Here is a 16,417-nt window from a genome sequence, read left to right as displayed (position 1 = left end):
CATTCAAGAAAAGAGCATGTTTCAATCATAAAATGAAATATCACTTTACTTTCTCATGCTCCCAGTGCACTCAAGAATAGCTTCTTGACTCTGAAAATGAGATTTTAGAGTTATTTTGTATGGCCATGGGGAGATGAAGAAGATGGAAAATGAGGAAACTAAAAGAATGCTACATTCAAGAAAGAGAGAGCATACTTCAATCGTAAAATAAAATATCATATCGCCTTCTCGTGCTCCCGGTGTATTCAAGCATAGCTTCTTGACTCTAAAATAGAGATTTGAGAGCTATCTCTTATAACATTGGGGAGATGAAGATGAGAGAAACAAATGAAAGAATGGAGTGGGATGTTGATTATATATCTCTAATGACAATTATTTAGAGAAAAATGATCACCTTTGTTTCGAGTGATCCTAAATTTACCTTGAAAAAACTCTAAGATGATGAAGATGAGGCCTCTAAGGGATTTTTTGTACTCCCTTGAAAAGTTGTAGTTTGATGAAGCTTGCTCCAAGTTGGAGAAGAAGAAAAAGAATGAGAAGGAAAGAAGAGGAAGAGAGCTAAAAACTCTAAGTCCTCAAGCGAGAATGCACTTGAGTATCTCCAAAGACTAGCTCTTGCCCAAGAGGAAGGAAAATATGTGTTTTTATAGAGTTTTAGAGCAAAAACTCAAAAGTCAATTTTTTTTTGAATTTCATAACATTTTCATACAAATTTTAAATTATTTCAATTTTTCTCAAAAGAAATAGCTTTTGCCTAAGTATGATTGGCCATTAGGCCAGAAAATTCATTTTTGAGGTGTAGGTAGGCTAATGCCCACTTAAAATGCTCAAAATCACCCTTTAAAGGTCAATTTTTGAAAAAAAAAATTGGGGTTTCGACAGTGTGTGCGCGTGGCAACACGCATGAGGCGTTGTCGCGACCGCACATGCGATCGCACATCGCGCGGCAATGCGTCGTGCTGTCACACGGTCACGTGACGTGAGGTCGTGCGACTGCGCGTCGTGGGAACCCAAAAACACACTTTTTTAAAAACTTAATTTTATAAAGAGTTGTTTGTAAAATAATAGAACTATTATTATTATTATCATTTCCTTTTAAAAAAAAAAAAGATTTTTTGTTACAAGTGAGTGGTTGACTTCATTTTGACCGACTCCGAACTCACTCCAAATCTGATTTTGGTTCAGTCGGTTGTCGATTCGTTCTGGCATGTGACTTAGGCTTAAAATCGTGTTTTGGCATGAGAATGAGACCTTAAAACAACGGGAGGGTCTGTGAATGCGCGACACTCAAATTTCGTCGTTTTGAACTCGATTTGAATTTTCGGTTTAAAATGTTTGATTTGGATCTAAACTTGAGTTTTGGATCTAATTTGGGTCCCAAAATTTGGGTTTTATGTCTTGGTAAATGCACGTAGCATTTTGGAAAAATTTGGGGTGATTACAAAAGTTCTTTGTAGTCCGAGCTCTTGCACATCTAGAATCGGAGCAAAGTGCTCTCCGGCTGCGCCAGTGTGTCCGGCAAAATATTGTCCAAAAGTATCTTCTTTCCTCTCTCGTGCATGTGTGCATTTCTGGCCGGTCCACTCGATGAGAGTTATTGTATCTTGTTCATATTACTGCGTCTCCATTTTCTTGAAATTTTCCTGATAAAAACTTGACAGATATGCATGCTTAAGTCTAGAGCTCGACTGAGTTCTATGTCACATTTAGACTCTCTTATACAGAAGTACAACTTAGAGGACTAAGCACAAAATTGTATTTTGAATCCTAAAAAAAAATCATATTATATTTGTTCCGACTAGCATGCTTCATATAATCTGTCTAACATGTCTTCATGTATTCTATTTAGTATCATCTAGCATGCTTCATGTATTCTATTTAGTATCATCTAGCATGCTTTCATGTTCAAGACATACAATCTAAATTAGCATATTAATAACTCACGATATACTTAGGCAGCACAGGCACCAGGTCAGATTTCACTTACTATAATTCGACAAGCAAGGCTCTGGTCAGTGGCGGAGCTAGAAATTTTTGGCTATGGGGCACTATGTATTAGTACCTTGGGCTGGCGTGGGCGCCCACGCCGGCTCCGCTACTGCTATAAGCAGTTGAGTTTCTTTCTCGTGCGTGTGGAAAGCCCATAATTTTAATTTTATGGAAAGGAAAATGGAAGCCGAAGCCGGTACATGCACGACCAAACTTAAAATAAAGCAGGCAAAAACATGGAGCTATCTTGGGCTGGCGTGGGCAGGCGCCCACACTGGCTCTGGTACTAGTGGTGGAATTAAAGCAATGGAACGGTGTCTGTGATAGACTCTGAGTCTGCGCAGCATGTTCACCAGCGGCGACTCCAACATGAAGAAGGCAACAACAACACTGACTGTAACAGATGTAGAAGAAGGGAAAAGAAAACCAGAAGCAAAGGTGTTATCGTTCACGGGTTTGCCTCTAAGAGGCGCTTACTTGGGAGAAAACAACTACTCTAAGTTAGAGTATTGTTGGGCATTTATAGGTCAGCCTCATAGGTTTTCCCGGTACCCAGCATATGGTTATGCCTTGTGAGATAATGATTTGAAGGTAACGTATAATCTTTTAATAATTTAATCTTATATCTTTGCAGTTACGAGTTGTAGGGATAGGGGTTAGGGCCATTATCCAACAATCTCCACCTATTTTGGTTTCACACTAAATTTTTTTCTATCTCTTCAGTGCATTAGCAACGATTTAGTATAACAATGATTTATGGTGCTTTAAAAGATTTGGTCCTTCGACAATGTCGAGAAAACCAGCTTTATTTTAATTTTCCTAAATATAATATGTCATATCATATTACTTATTCAAAATTCAATTTAAAGGCATTCACAAATTCAGGTTGTTGCCGAAGTTCTTTAAAAGAGGACAAAGCTTTTACTACATTTCTTATTAATATATATATATATATATATATATATATATATCAATTTCAAAACTTTGTAAGCTTTTTATTATCTTTGTAAGTAAAACAAGGCAACTATTGGACTTATCTGATGTTGTAATTTAATAGTCACTCACCTCTTTAAAAAAAAATTAAAAAACAATGTTTAGCATACATGGCGTGTTGGACATCATTAATTGCATGATTCATTTCATAATCAATGTTTATATGTTTCCCCAAGTCTTATCTCAAATGACTGGGGCGTCCAAGCAGGTCTTAAATTTGGTAAAGTATTCCAGTGCTTGAAAAGACAAGCTTGAAAAGACAATAAAACTCCTTCCTAAAATTTCATGATTAAGCTTGACCTAAAACTTCATGATTAAGTTCAAGCGCATTAGGTCGGCCCGACAACTAAAAACTCTGTGAGTTATAAAATATATATTTTTAATATAAAATAATATATAAATATTAAAAGTTATAATAAAATATTATAATTATATATAAAAATAATAATATATATATATATATTAAAAAATTATTATCAGGCCCACCCAAATCGGCTCGATAATATTTCATGCGGGCCCAATACCCTTTTTTCCGAGTTCGAGCCTGGGCTCAAGTCGGGCCAAGCACTTGCTGGCAGCCCGGCCAAGGGCCCAGGCTTAGTTCACAAGTGTCCGGCCTTTAACTTGTGTATATGTTGGCCTGCTCATTTTCCTTTGGCTTTTCCTTGTTGATGTTGTCGATCTTGTATATATCATTTTTTATGGTTAATTTCAAGGAGCTCACTCTAATGCCTTTGATGAAAAAATAAAAAAAATTCACAAATGTTCAGCTTTAAAGGATATGGCATAGGTGGTCGGAATGACAGTAGAAAGGGTATTGTATGTTTGATCACAGTGAGTGTTATTGCCTAGACAATAAAAAGTGTGTGAGCACAACGCCTTAGTTCATAAGTGTACCACACTCCATCTAGGTTCTGATGTCTACCATAACTTTAGAGGTAAAGGAAATGACTTTTGATCTTATTCGACCGACCGACGGGTTATTAACTCTATACACCCAAAGTTAACAATTGCCATACCAACATAAAATACTAGAAGTCCTTCACTCCCCCATAGAAAATATTCTGAATTACATGATACATAATTCTTGTGCATAAATTAATATTTTTCATTTTTCTTCCACAAATTTTGTAATTTTTATGGACGTGGCATATATGTAATAAACATGTCCGGTTAATAGGAAATGGGTTGCAGACAATGTGATCCATAGAGATAAGTTTAGATCTGCAACTATGGCACGGAGAAAACCATGTGCAAAAGTGCATGACAAAGTTTGACTAGTCAAATGCATGCCTCAAAAAGAATTAAATGAACGAGAGTTTACGTCCTCTTTGGTTGGAGGAAAAGGGAAGGAATGGAAAGGAAAGGAAAGGGAAGGGAAGAGAAAGGGAAGGGAATGAAATGAAATGGAAAGAGGTGATTATAAAAACTTGTTTCGATAAAATTGAATGAAATGAAAAGGAAACAATGCAATTTATAATAATACCTTCAATAGTCAAAAGGTTGGGAGGCAGGGAAAAAAAAAACATGGAGGGGTATTATGGGCAATCAACATTTTTGCACTTACTCCATTTCCTTTCCCTTCCAATCCGTCCATTTGAGAGGGATTGGATTTACACTATACAATTTTTTTTTTTTTTTTCCTTTCCTTTTCATTCAAACAGATTTTCTCTCTTTCCCTCCTTTCTAATTAGCCAACCAAACACAGGAGGGATTGCTCAATCCCTCCCTTTCCTTTCAACCAAACAGGCCCAAAGTGTTGGTACAATTCTAAAAACAAAAAAAAAAAAGTATTTATAACTTTACTTTCCAAATGCACAAAAACAATTATTTATAACTTTATTTTCCAACCCAACAAGCAAAGCTAAAGCCAAGTGAAGTTTCTTTTATATATATATATATATATCCTCACTTTATTTTGCAAGCGAACAAACGCTAAGGTGAAGTTTTCTTTTTTTCATTATATATATATATATCCTCACATTTGAAAAAGTTGGCAAATGATTATTTTTGCTTTTACGAGAAGCAAATAAAACTAAGAATGAAGATCTGGATCCCTCTCAGTGCAATCCAAATACTTGTTGGATTTGGAACCGCCATTGAGATTGCCCACCAGGTTTGGTGCGACCAAGTCCTGACCGATTCACCGAATCGCAGGCCGACTCGATCGAGTGGGGACAGATTCATCTTGTTGGGGTCTGATTCTACCGGATCCAAACCGATTTATAATGTCCGGTACGGACAGTATCGGATCGTACCGGATTATTAACCGCGACGAGTCAGTTACAGTATTACGCACGTAACCCCGTTCACACTAATCGGGTCGGATCGGATCCTAACGCGTATCTGATTTGCCCCTTGAAGAAGCCGCCCAGGGCGCGGAAGGGACGTGGTTCGCGCGCAGAAACTGAGCGAGAGCACGAAGGAGTAGGAAAAGGAGAAGGAAGAGGGGGATGAGTGGAGAACCTAGGCTCCTTGGTTTCGCACCAGATGGAGGAGCTCAGGATGGCGGAAACGCTAGAATCAGGTCGTGACCTCGCCTTCCGCCTCCAGATGGAGGAAGCATTGGCCATCTCCGCCAGCTCCGTCACCTCCACGTCCCTCGCCCCCACCCCTCTTTCCGTCACGGCGGCTAGGAAGAGCTACGAGGTCTCGGAGCTCTGGCTGCACGACAAGGAATTCGCCCGCCAAATGAAGGATATGCCCGATGAGGAGTGGGATAACGACGGTGATTTTTTCGAGCGGCCGTTCGGTGCTGCTGAGGGCAGCGACGTGCCGTTCAGGTTGTTCTTCAAGGGCATGGTTAGCTTGGAGCCCGTGGATGGCGCGTGGGTCCCGTTGTCGGCAGTCGGCGTGGCAATCTGCGATGCCGATGATAATCTGTTGCACGAGATGAAGAAACCGACGGGTGTCTGTTCCAGCAGGGCGGTCGTGGAGGCGAAGGCCCTGATCGAAGGATTGACTGCGGCACTTAAGTTGGGTTTGAAGAGAATTATGATTCTTTGTGATTTTGTTCCGATTTACAACTTTGTGAGTTAAAAACACCTTCCTTTTTTTTTTTTTGTAATTTACTTGATCGACTACGTGATATAGCTGCTGGAAGGATTATTGCATTTTCGACATTGAAAAAGGAAAAAGGAATAGAAATTTATTTTTCCTTTCATAGCATATGTTATTCAGAAAAATAAGCTTTCGTTCAGAAACGACAAAGAAAGGAGAATGTGGGGACATCATATTTCATAGCAGAATATACAATGAAGTACTTTGAACTATGTTTTATTAACTCTAACTAGACGATATGACGATGCGGAGTATTCATAGCTGTCGGAATATGGTTCTGCCTGTGAAACAAGAATATATCAATAAGTAATCAAAGTATATTCCATCTTCTGAACCGTTGAGTCTTGAACGGAGGTTCGCATTCAACTTTCTTTTGAATATAAGAGATGGGATGCCATTTGTCAGTTATCTGAGATCCACCCAGGAAATGAAGTAAAGCAGCTTGAAGATATGAAACCCGGATATCTTATTAGGACATTCTTCATCTTCTCACCCCATAGCAGTCTTGATTGCTTCAACTTGGAAGTTGCGTTTTCCTCAGTTTGCACCATTTTGTGGTTATTTCCATCGCGATTCGTCAGTGAGTCTTCTTTCAACTGTATGTGTATCTTTTTTATATTCGATTTTCTGAATCGCCTTGCATATAGCTTTATTGTTCAATTGACGTTAGCACCAAAAATTTAGTCATCAAAATTTTGTCACTAAAATGATGATAAACGATTAAGTAGATGAAAGAAAGAGGATGAAATTTATTAATATCCAAAAGACATTGTAAAAAACACATAAAAATTGTTCATTGAGCAACTTGATGTTAGGGTGAAATACATTCTTGTAGGATTTTAGTCTTGAAGATCTAAGTAGGTGATCTGATAGATTTTTTATTTTTTATGCATGGTTATGTGTTTTAGTCTCCCAGCTCATCATGGCTGCCTAGTTAGGCTTCTTGCTGTTTTCCTCTAACAAGGCCTTATTTACTCCTTCAGAAAACATGTTTTATATGCATGTTGATACTCACATTTTATGCTTCTCCGCAGTTGTCCTGACATTGTCAATGCTGAACTTGTATGGTCTATTCCGAAATCATCCTAGTGGAGCTTCTGCCTCCTCCTTGTATTGCAAGAAAGAATGAAAAAGTACAACTATGATAGGAGCACGCAAAAAGCAAAATAAGCAGACAGTCCCGTACCTGCCAGGAGAAGCATTGCAACCTCAACAGTAGGATTCCCCTCAAAACAAATATACACCAAAAATCGGCTAATCCTAAATACCCACTACAGACTGTAAACTGTTTTTCCTGTGATTTGTACAACCTCAGTGGATGGTTCTCCATTCAGGAACTAAGTCTTGCTTGAGAGATTAAGAGTACCGCCTAACTCGTCTCCCAATTTGCCTCTACCCTCTAGACAAGCTTGTGTCCAATGTAACCATTCCCTCTGATTAGATATATTATGGGAAGGTCGTAGAAAGGATTAATTCTCTCAAACGTGTCAGATTCTAGGAAAGGGCCTTATTTCTTTAGCATACATTTAGGATTAGATATGATTGTCATTTCTGTCCATTTGAGACCAAATACCACTGAGTTCTGCCCTTTTCTCTGGCATGATACAATTTGAATACAGGCACATTCCTGCTCCAACAACTGACCAATTGTCCAGGATGAAGCCTAGCTCCATCCAGATCCTGCAATCACCCAACTCCTTTTGCTTATCTTTCAGTAAGCAATGGTAAATTTCCTTGCCGCACTGCCAAATGCTCAAATGAGACAAGGAAAAAACAGCTGTATCTGCTTTAGCTGCATGCTTAATTATGTTAATTGTCAAAATTGGAAGTCAGACTTAGCTCACTTAAGGCCTTAGAAAGACTAATCGGATGATTGACTAGCACAGAATCAATAAGGACTAAGGAAGCACCTAGACCTAAAATATATAGAGGCTTAGAGCTTCAAGTTTTAGAGCACAAAACAAAACAAATATATTTTATATAGAGTTTCATGTTTTAGGAAAAGACAGGGAGGATATACTGGATATAAAATATGAACACAAAAGATATAGACTACATGCACACACACACACAAAAAGAAATATAAAATATAGAAATGCATAATACATAGAAATACAAACTAGACACAAGAATACATATACAGAATACACGACTAGGGTGGGGGTGTGGCAACAAACAGTTTATTTATTTTTATCTTTTTTATATTTCAACACTTAAAAGCAACTTCTTACAAAAGAACCTCAAAATGCTTAGGTTGTGACTTGTGAGCTGTCTAGGCATGCACAGACACCAGCCTAGGCATCGTATTGCTTAGACACCCTGGCTCAACATGCTCAGCTCCATTTTGCATGGACAGTGTTCCCTGTAATAATCTGCAGTCTGCGTTATCTTGATGATACCAGCTTCCATTATTTGGAAGTTCAAATATAAAATTCTGGGCTAATTATTCTTCCTTAGAAAATTCCCAATCTAAAGGAAACATATACAAGTAATGCCTTCTTCTTCTACTACTCTCTTATCCTTAATCGTATTATTTGTGTCTTCTTTTCTTTATCATCATCTTTTTTTTTGTACTTTTTTAATTCAGTTTTTAAGCTATTATTAAGGCATATACTATTGTTAAATATGTGATTCTTCTTGTTTGTTGGAGCACTTCTGCAGCAAGTGATGCTAATAGGAAATATGTTCAGCTTAGAAACAAAAAACATGACCTTCCACCCCTGCATGGCTGTGGGCATGGTACGAAATGAATTATTTGAATGCAATCACATGCAAGCTAGTACGAAATGAATTATTTGAAAATTTGAATGCAATCACATGCAAGCTATGTTAAGAATTTTGATCGAGGAATTTTTAGAATTAAACATCTGTTTGGTCATTGGTGTGGGAAGCAATGTATGGGCTCTATAGAAGAGAATTGAAAGATGTTTTTTGAATAAATGGAGTGATCAAACGAGAAGAATGAAGAATAACAAGGATCTTCTCAAGAAATAATTGAGGCATATGTTGTTTAAATGTACAAGATGGTTATAAGCTGATGGAGAGCAAACTAATGCTTTTTGTTCAAGACATTGTGTCAGGAAGGGCCTATGTGCTATGGATGTGTATTTACAAGTACCATAAAAAAGGCCACTTCAAAGAATCACTTCAAGAGAGAAAGAAGGTGAAGATTGTGTCAAGCTTTTAGCAGGTGGTTTGTCAACCTAGGATTGCTTTCAAAGTTACAAATTTTCCCACCTCCCAAGGATTTATTTTTGGCCTTCGCATGAAATCACCATCATCGCATGAGATGAGATAAATGTTGACAGTTCATAATGTTTCATGTATAAAGATACTTTCGAAAGTTAAAACAATAATTGTCATCCACATTTTTAGAAAAGTAACTTTGCATATGACATCTTGTGAATCCTCCACCAAATTGGTTAAAGTTAAACGGCTTGTAGTCTTTATATTTTTTTAGTTGATGAACACACACGCACATACATATATATAACATGTGCATGGGCGCATGTGAGAAAGTCAGGAAGTTCTTGTCATTGACTACCATACAAGCTGGGATTGACTTTCCACCAGATAGTAGCCCTATTATTTGGAACTGGTTAATCAATCAGTCCGCTCCTTTTGTGGTCTTCTGCCTTCTTGCCAGGTGGCTGTTCTGAGATGGCTTACAGCCTACACTGGGGTCCTGTAAAAATTTCAAAGCAGATTTCTTGGCTGGTTTATCTTTAGACTGTCTTTTTCTTTTAGAAATTTTAAAGATTGTACACCCAATTTTTCATCATTAAGCATGTAAACCTGGTTTTTTGGCAAACTAGGTTATGCATTCTCGGCCCTTATCAGTTAAAATGTACTACGTGCAGATAATACTGTGTATATCATTTTGGACTCTTGAAGAAAAAAACTGAGTTTTTGGCAACTTATGCATTTGTTGTCTTTTGTCTGCTTGTACATTCAATATAGCTATGCTTTATGTGTTTGTTGTAGATTATGAGGAGATGGACAGCAAAGCAGCGCAAAATCGCAAACCTGGTTGATCAAATTAAACAACTGACAAGGAAATTTCAGAGATGTGAAATAACATTGCTGCCTCGCATACATGTGAAGTATGTGTTTATGTTTGCTCGACAAGCTATAGATGTCCAGCTTGAAAAGATTGGGGTGACTTTAGAGCATGCTAGGAACAGTTCTACCAAGGATGTGAAAGAAAAATGTAGCATTTGCTTGGAGGATAAAGATATTCTTCAAATATTCTCGGTTGATGGTTGTTCTCATCGCTTTTGCTTTTCTTGTATGCAACAACATGTGGATATGAAGTTGGATCAAGGATTGTTGCCCACCTGCCCTCATCCAGAGTGCAAGTCAAAGCTAACAGTGGAGAATTGCAGGAAGTTCTTATCACGAAAATTGCTTGAGACTTTGTCCTGTCGTGTTGAAGAGGCTTCAATTCCTGAAACAGATAAGCTTTATTGCCCCTATGAAATGTGCTCTGCTTTGATGTCAAGAAAAGAGATGATGAAGTCTGAACAAGCTTCTTCATCATATTGCACTTGCAATGGATCTGGACTTAGGAAATGCATCAAGTGTCAATTACCTTTTTGTATATATTGCAAAGTCCCATGGCATGAGGGATTATCATGCGAGCAGTACAAGTTAGACCATCCTGTAGAAGATGTGGAGTTGCAATCTCTTGCAAATAAAAATCTGTGGCGCCAATGTGTCAAATGCAATCACATGATTGAGCATGCCAAAGGATGCTACCACATGACATGCAGGTAAATTTTTATTTGTGAAAGACATGAAGAAATGACTATAATGCGTAAATTCAACTTTGTGTATCATGTGATCTTAAGGCCTCTGAAAATGATTTTTGTACAAATTTCCTGTTTCTCCATCACTAGAGGATATTGAGATAGTACCATAATCTAGCTTGTCTTGCTGGTTGCTTATCAAACTCTTCTACAATTGAATTGTCATATAAGTATCATTTTTGCAAGCACTTGAAGTGAAATGAAAAGGAAAACTTAATCTAGATGCCTCGAAAGGTCTTATATAGGTTAGCTAGCATTTTGAGCATATATTCTCTTTTTTTTAAAAAAAAGAATTCAATGTGTCTGCTAGTTCTCCAAATGAATCTGTAACAGCCTGACTGGATGACACCAGAACCCTGTAAAAACCTAGTTTCAGCATCACAATTAATTTTATATATATTTTTTTAATCATTGGCACAGGCTATGTCATGAACTTTTTTAGTTGGCTTGATTTATGAAATTGATGAGAATCTACTTAATGACCATATTTTGGCCTTGATTTAGTCAGGAAAAAAGAAGAAAGTCTGATGAAATTATTCAATTTGCTGATGTGTTGTAGTTTTAACTTAGTTATTTGGTTTTTAATTCAAATGATCTCATTTTAAAGCCAACTTTTTGCTTTTCCTGGGACTGAGGTTCTGCTCTTGTTACAAGTCTGTTTTAATTTCCACAAGCTGGCTTCCTTTGCCATATATGCTTTATTTGACAGCTTAGTTTCTTAAGTTGTGCTATGTATATGCATAGAACTTTGTAATGATGGGACTAAAACAGCATCTTCAAAGAAGCACCTGGTGTTGCGATGAACATAGAAATTCACAGAATAATTTTTATAAGTTGATGGCTAGATAGTGTCATCCATCTTGCACAAAACTTAAGTTCCACCATGGAATGAAAACTTTTTATTTCATACTGATTAAATATCATTGTTAAAGTATGTGACAATCTCATTAAAACAAAATGTTGAACTGTTGTTCTGGCTCGCCTTTGTCCACTTCACTTCACTGCATCATCCCATGCACTCCAGTTAAATTGAAGATTCAAACTTTCTATTTTTGCAAGCCTTTATTGTGCATTTTGTGTATAATGACTGTATCTGTTGGATTCAAATGAACAGATGCGTTGTAATGTAATGTTCGGTGTCATAAAAGTTATAGTGTTTGAATAAATTTTAAATCCAATAAAATGAGAAAACATTAAAAATACTGAAAAAATATTACATGAAATAACTATATTGACTACAAGATAAAACTAGCAATTTCATATAGAAATGCCATGAATTGCATAACACAATAATAACAAAATGCGACAAATAACATGCACATGATCACTATAAATAATTAAAATTTAATGACTCAAATTACTCCATTAGTTAAATGGATATTAAGTAAGTATGTGAAGCAACTCGTTGAATAATTCGATGGTCAGAAAGAAAAGGCTTTTGGGTGAACAAACTATAAGGACTCTAATTTTGTGTGTGTGTGTGTGTTTATATATATATATATATATATATATATATATATATATATAGAGAGAGAGAGAGAGAGAGAGCAATACAAACTTTGGAAATTTTACATAGCAAAAAATTAATTTTTTTATGGCACTGAACTAATGAGTTATGAATTTATGACCTGCTTAACATCACCAAGCTCGAGTACGGTTGCAAACAGACTGGATCTGGACAACAAAATACGCGAAAGGCAGGATCAGGATCGGATTTCATATAGAGAAAAATGAAAAATATCTTCAGACCAGATCCAGGCCATTTGCAAACCTGAGCTCGAGGCATAGTCAAGTCTAATGTGCATGAATATAGTTGACCGCACTTGTTAAGATTGGTAAGTAAATTTGGTGAATTGGAATATTACCAGCACCTTGCGCTCGTTTGATGCTGGTGCCGCAACCTCCTTAAAGAGTTTGTGTTGCATAGGTTACACTTTCTAGAATATAGTTAAACCCATTTCACAGATATCATTGATGGGTATTTACGGGCGTGGTTTTTCTTGGGAAAATAGCAAGAAGAGCTTGTTAATTTTAAAAACATAAAAATATATAAGCAATGGTAGAAAAAATTATGCATTATGACCCAAAATAGGTCTTAAAATGTAAAAAATAGCAAAACGCTCTTAAATTACATATCAAAATGACTTTTCTTATGGGAGAAAATAGTGCAATATTTATTTCTATGGCAATATTTGAACTTGTCACAATTTTTCTTAATGGAAACTGTATCATCTAGCATTTTTTTGAAAAAAAAAATGCATTAAGAAAGTAAGTACATGCAAAATTGCAAAAAAAAAAAACTTGCAATATTTTGGAGAAAAATGTGAACATATGGAGCTTTTTTCCCTTTTTCCATATTTTTTTCAAAAAAATATTTTTAGTTGTATTTTAAATTATTTGAGATTTCGACATTTTAGTAACCATTTTGAATTTTTGTTGGTGTCTTATTGGAAAATTAGTAGAGAAATCAAAATTTCACTTTGTTTAATTACTAATATGTTTTTTATTTTTTTGAATTCCCAAGCTTTTCTGGAGCAAAGAAAACTTCTCAAAATCAGTACCCGAGAAAAAATTCGCAAATAAAAACCAGAGAATAATACATGTCAGAATACGCACACACAACTCAATCCTACGTACTAGAACCCTGCAAACGCCATACACCTTTATGACACACCCTGCCATGTCATATTATTCACACATTTTTTTCTCCCGCCATAATGAGGTATGCAGGCTCTGTAGGGTTGCAATATGCCGAATTAAGTTTCGTATATATAGAAAGGCTAGATTTCTCTATTTTCTCTTCGTGGCATTCTATCTGCCTAGAGGACGACAGAGATAAAAAGAGTCGTCGTGGTATGTGATAAATGGATGATATAATTCTGTAGGTAAACCTGTACACATGTATATATATGACTTTTATATTCAAAATGTATATATGTCCATGTGATTTTATATTCAAGTACGAGTGAATAGATTGGAGTTTGAGGGATGATGATGTCTGCTTTCCTGCCCACAATTTACTGTTCGACTAAAAGAACAGAGGGGTAGCACCACACCCTTGCTTCCCTCCCTTTTCTAATTTCATAGGAAAGGAGAGCCTCCCTTTTGTCGAATAAGAAAAGTGTGTTTCTTCCGTACTTCCCAATTCAGGGGTCCACCAGCAAACCTTATTTTTGGTACTGATCTCCCGTGCTCTGTTGCTCTGTACAAAAGAGAACAAGGGAGAGGGGCATTGCGCAGCACCCATTCTCATGACTGGCACCCCATTCTACCTTTCAAACGCACCTTAGGATAATGAATTCTAGGTACAGAAAGTTCCCACCTCGTTGGGACATGTTTTTGTCTGCTTTCTGCATGCACATGAATGTGGATTGTTAGGCTAAAATTAGTCTGAATAAGATCACTTTATCTGTTATATGCTTAACAGCTTACTTGAGTTGCTTGGATGAGTATTTTTGCTTGTTTAATGTGATTATTCTTGTGCAGGTGTGGCTACGAGTTCTGTTATACTTGTGGAACTGAATATGTTCAAAAGAAACGAACTTGTGCTTGCCCACTTTGGGATGAGCATAATCTTACACATGACAACGTTGATAATGACTATGATGACGAAAGTGATGAATACCATGATGATTTTGATGAATATTCTTCTGATTCTGACTATGAGGACACTGAATTTTGATACCTGGCACAATTTTTGCTAATCTGCATCACTAACATGGCATCCGTTGCATGTTGTGCTTGGTAAATGAAATGTGTTTTTTGTCGTTCTGTAATTAGGTTACAGTTTCATAAACATCTGGACCAAGGATATGGTGAAATATATAGGAAAAATAGGTTTTCTTTTCCTTTCTGTAATTAGTCTAAAGTATCATGAACATCTGGACAAAGGGATAAGATGAACTATATGAGGAAAAAATGACTAGCTTACTGCAGCAAGATTGTTGATGCTAATTATGCATTTACCAATTTGTTTCTTTTGGCTTGTACAGCGTCATTTGGTCAAATGGGACGAGGTCCGCTTGCTCATGGCGGCCTCGGTGTCAATTCCATTCATAAAAATGTTGCACTACTTTGTTGAATGGTGGCACGCTATTTTCTACTCCCATTCGGACAGAGCATGTGTAATGAGAAACAAATATGATTTAGAGACAATTGGATCATGGGTCTGGATTGGCATCACAGGGTGTAAATCGATTTCATGGATTAAAGCCTTCAAGTGGGTCAAGGATCGGAGTGAAAACTACGGTGACAGCCACACAGTGTCCAGTCCACTTAGGCATCTACAACTTCTAAGGGTGAATTCTCAGTTGGTAGAGTATACCATTCGTAGGGGTGAATACTCGGTAGAGGATATCATTCGTGCTGCTCTCGGGTATGGATTGGCATCCTAAGAGGTCATTTAGCATTAGGAATAGCTTGTGAGTGTTATATGAATCTACTTCAAAATTGTGGTACATTCATGAAATATTGTTTGTCTTATAAATCTATTGTAACATTAGAGCAGATTCGTGGAGTGCTTGTATCTTGTTTCTAATGCCAAATAGTCTCTAACGGGCTCTGGCCATAACAGATTGTTACTGTCCAGAGATTCTACCTCAAAATTTAGAGAAGATTCAAGGAATACTATTTACAAAGTTTTATGATTCTGTGTCAAATTTTTGTTCAGTTAAAACTGGACAGCAACAATTTGTTATTGGTGTCAAACAACCTCTAAAAGATTACATATGGGGTAAAAGGCCGTTCTCATAGAGCAAGTTTATTAGCATGGTTACGAGAGCAAGTTTCACTCTAAAGATGTGGGGATTTCAACTACCTAACCGATGTGAGCTTTGTTGTAGTGAAGTGGAAAGCATTGATCATCTGCTTTGGTGTCGCCCTTCCGTCCAACAATTATAGCATACAATCTGGCATTCTCCAGAGGTGATGAATATTAGAAGAAAATCGGTTAAGGGACATCACTAGAGGGCCTTTTCTTGCCGGTTTTCCAAAGGTGGCTGCTTCCTTTGGAAGGTTTGGTTATTCACAACCTGGCGATGCGTCTGGTCTGCTAGGAATGATATCGTTTATAGAAAGGTCAGTGGTTGCCTCAAGCATGGTTACTCGGATTCTTTGTGGTGTTGCTTCATTAGTAAAATGGTGCCTGCCTTTGCTTAGGGGCAATGTTCTCCGTATTCTTTCCCTATTGTGACTTCATTGTTTTTGTCTCTTTTAGCCTGCCTATCTCTAATGCTATTAGTAGTCTCTCTCTCTCTATACCTATATAGGGAAGAATTATTCCCAGCAATTGTCTGCCCATAAATCTAAACTACCAGCTTCACATAAGCTGTGTTTTCTGTTAAAATTTAACACCTTTGATAGCGTTACTTTTCGTTCAAATCTGCGTCTGATACCTTGCAGAGAGACTGGTCAAACCAAACTAAAAAAGTTTGATTTTTTCAATATAATTTTTTTTTTCTGTGCTCAACCGAGCCATGGCTCAGGCCGCTCCCTCCACCCCTGATTAGGCCAATAGTTATTCTACACCAACACACAAAGTGACACTATAACTACAAACAACCTTTAGC

General features: G+C 37.1%; 2 protein-coding genes across 2 annotated transcripts; both read left to right on the top strand.

The window, feature by feature from the left end:
- Positions 1-5,380: 5,380 nt before the first annotated feature.
- LOC116253923 (E3 ubiquitin-protein ligase RSL1-like) lies at positions 5,381-14,789 on the top strand. The gene is made up of 3 exons (XM_031628919.2): positions 5,381-6,012; positions 10,027-10,814; positions 14,337-14,789. The coding sequence occupies exons 1-3, from the start codon at positions 5,473-5,475 to the stop codon at positions 14,530-14,532; spliced, it is 1,524 nt and encodes a 507-aa protein (XP_031484779.1). The 5' UTR covers positions 5,381-5,472; the 3' UTR covers positions 14,533-14,789.
- An 8-nt stretch (positions 14,790-14,797) lies between these two features.
- On the top strand, positions 14,798-15,810 carry LOC116253924 (uncharacterized). Its single transcript, XM_031628920.2, has 2 exons — positions 14,798-15,225; positions 15,692-15,810. The coding sequence occupies exons 1-2, from the start codon at positions 14,798-14,800 to the stop codon at positions 15,747-15,749; spliced, it is 486 nt and encodes a 161-aa protein (XP_031484780.2). The 3' UTR covers positions 15,750-15,810.
- Positions 15,811-16,417: the final 607 nt, after the last annotated feature.

Source organism: Nymphaea colorata, chromosome 5 (genome assembly GCF_008831285.2).
Source record: "Nymphaea colorata isolate Beijing-Zhang1983 chromosome 5, ASM883128v2, whole genome shotgun sequence".
NCBI lineage: Eukaryota > Viridiplantae > Streptophyta > Magnoliopsida > Nymphaeales > Nymphaeaceae > Nymphaea > Nymphaea colorata.
Note: the sequence above shows the minus strand (reverse complement) of the source record. Positions and strands in the feature narration are given on the sequence as shown.

Excerpts from the sequence above, each read along its gene's own strand:
- LOC116253924 (XM_031628920.2), top strand. The coding sequence starts at position 14,798 with ATGCTAATTATGCATTTACCAATTTGTTTCTTTTGGCTTGTACAGCGT. Across the intron at positions 15,226-15,691 it reads ATCATTCGTGCTGCTCTCGG|TGAAGTGGAAAGCATTGATC; the intron begins GTATGGATTGGC and ends GCTTTGTTGTAG.
- LOC116253923 (XM_031628919.2), top strand. The coding sequence starts at position 5,473 with ATGGAGGAGCTCAGGATGGCGGAAACGCTAGAATCAGGTCGTGACCTC. Across the intron at positions 6,013-10,026 it reads TTGTTCCGATTTACAACTTT|ATTATGAGGAGATGGACAGC; the intron begins GTGAGTTAAAAA and ends TGTTTGTTGTAG. Across the intron at positions 10,815-14,336 it reads TGCTACCACATGACATGCAG|GTGTGGCTACGAGTTCTGTT; the intron begins GTAAATTTTTAT and ends ATTCTTGTGCAG.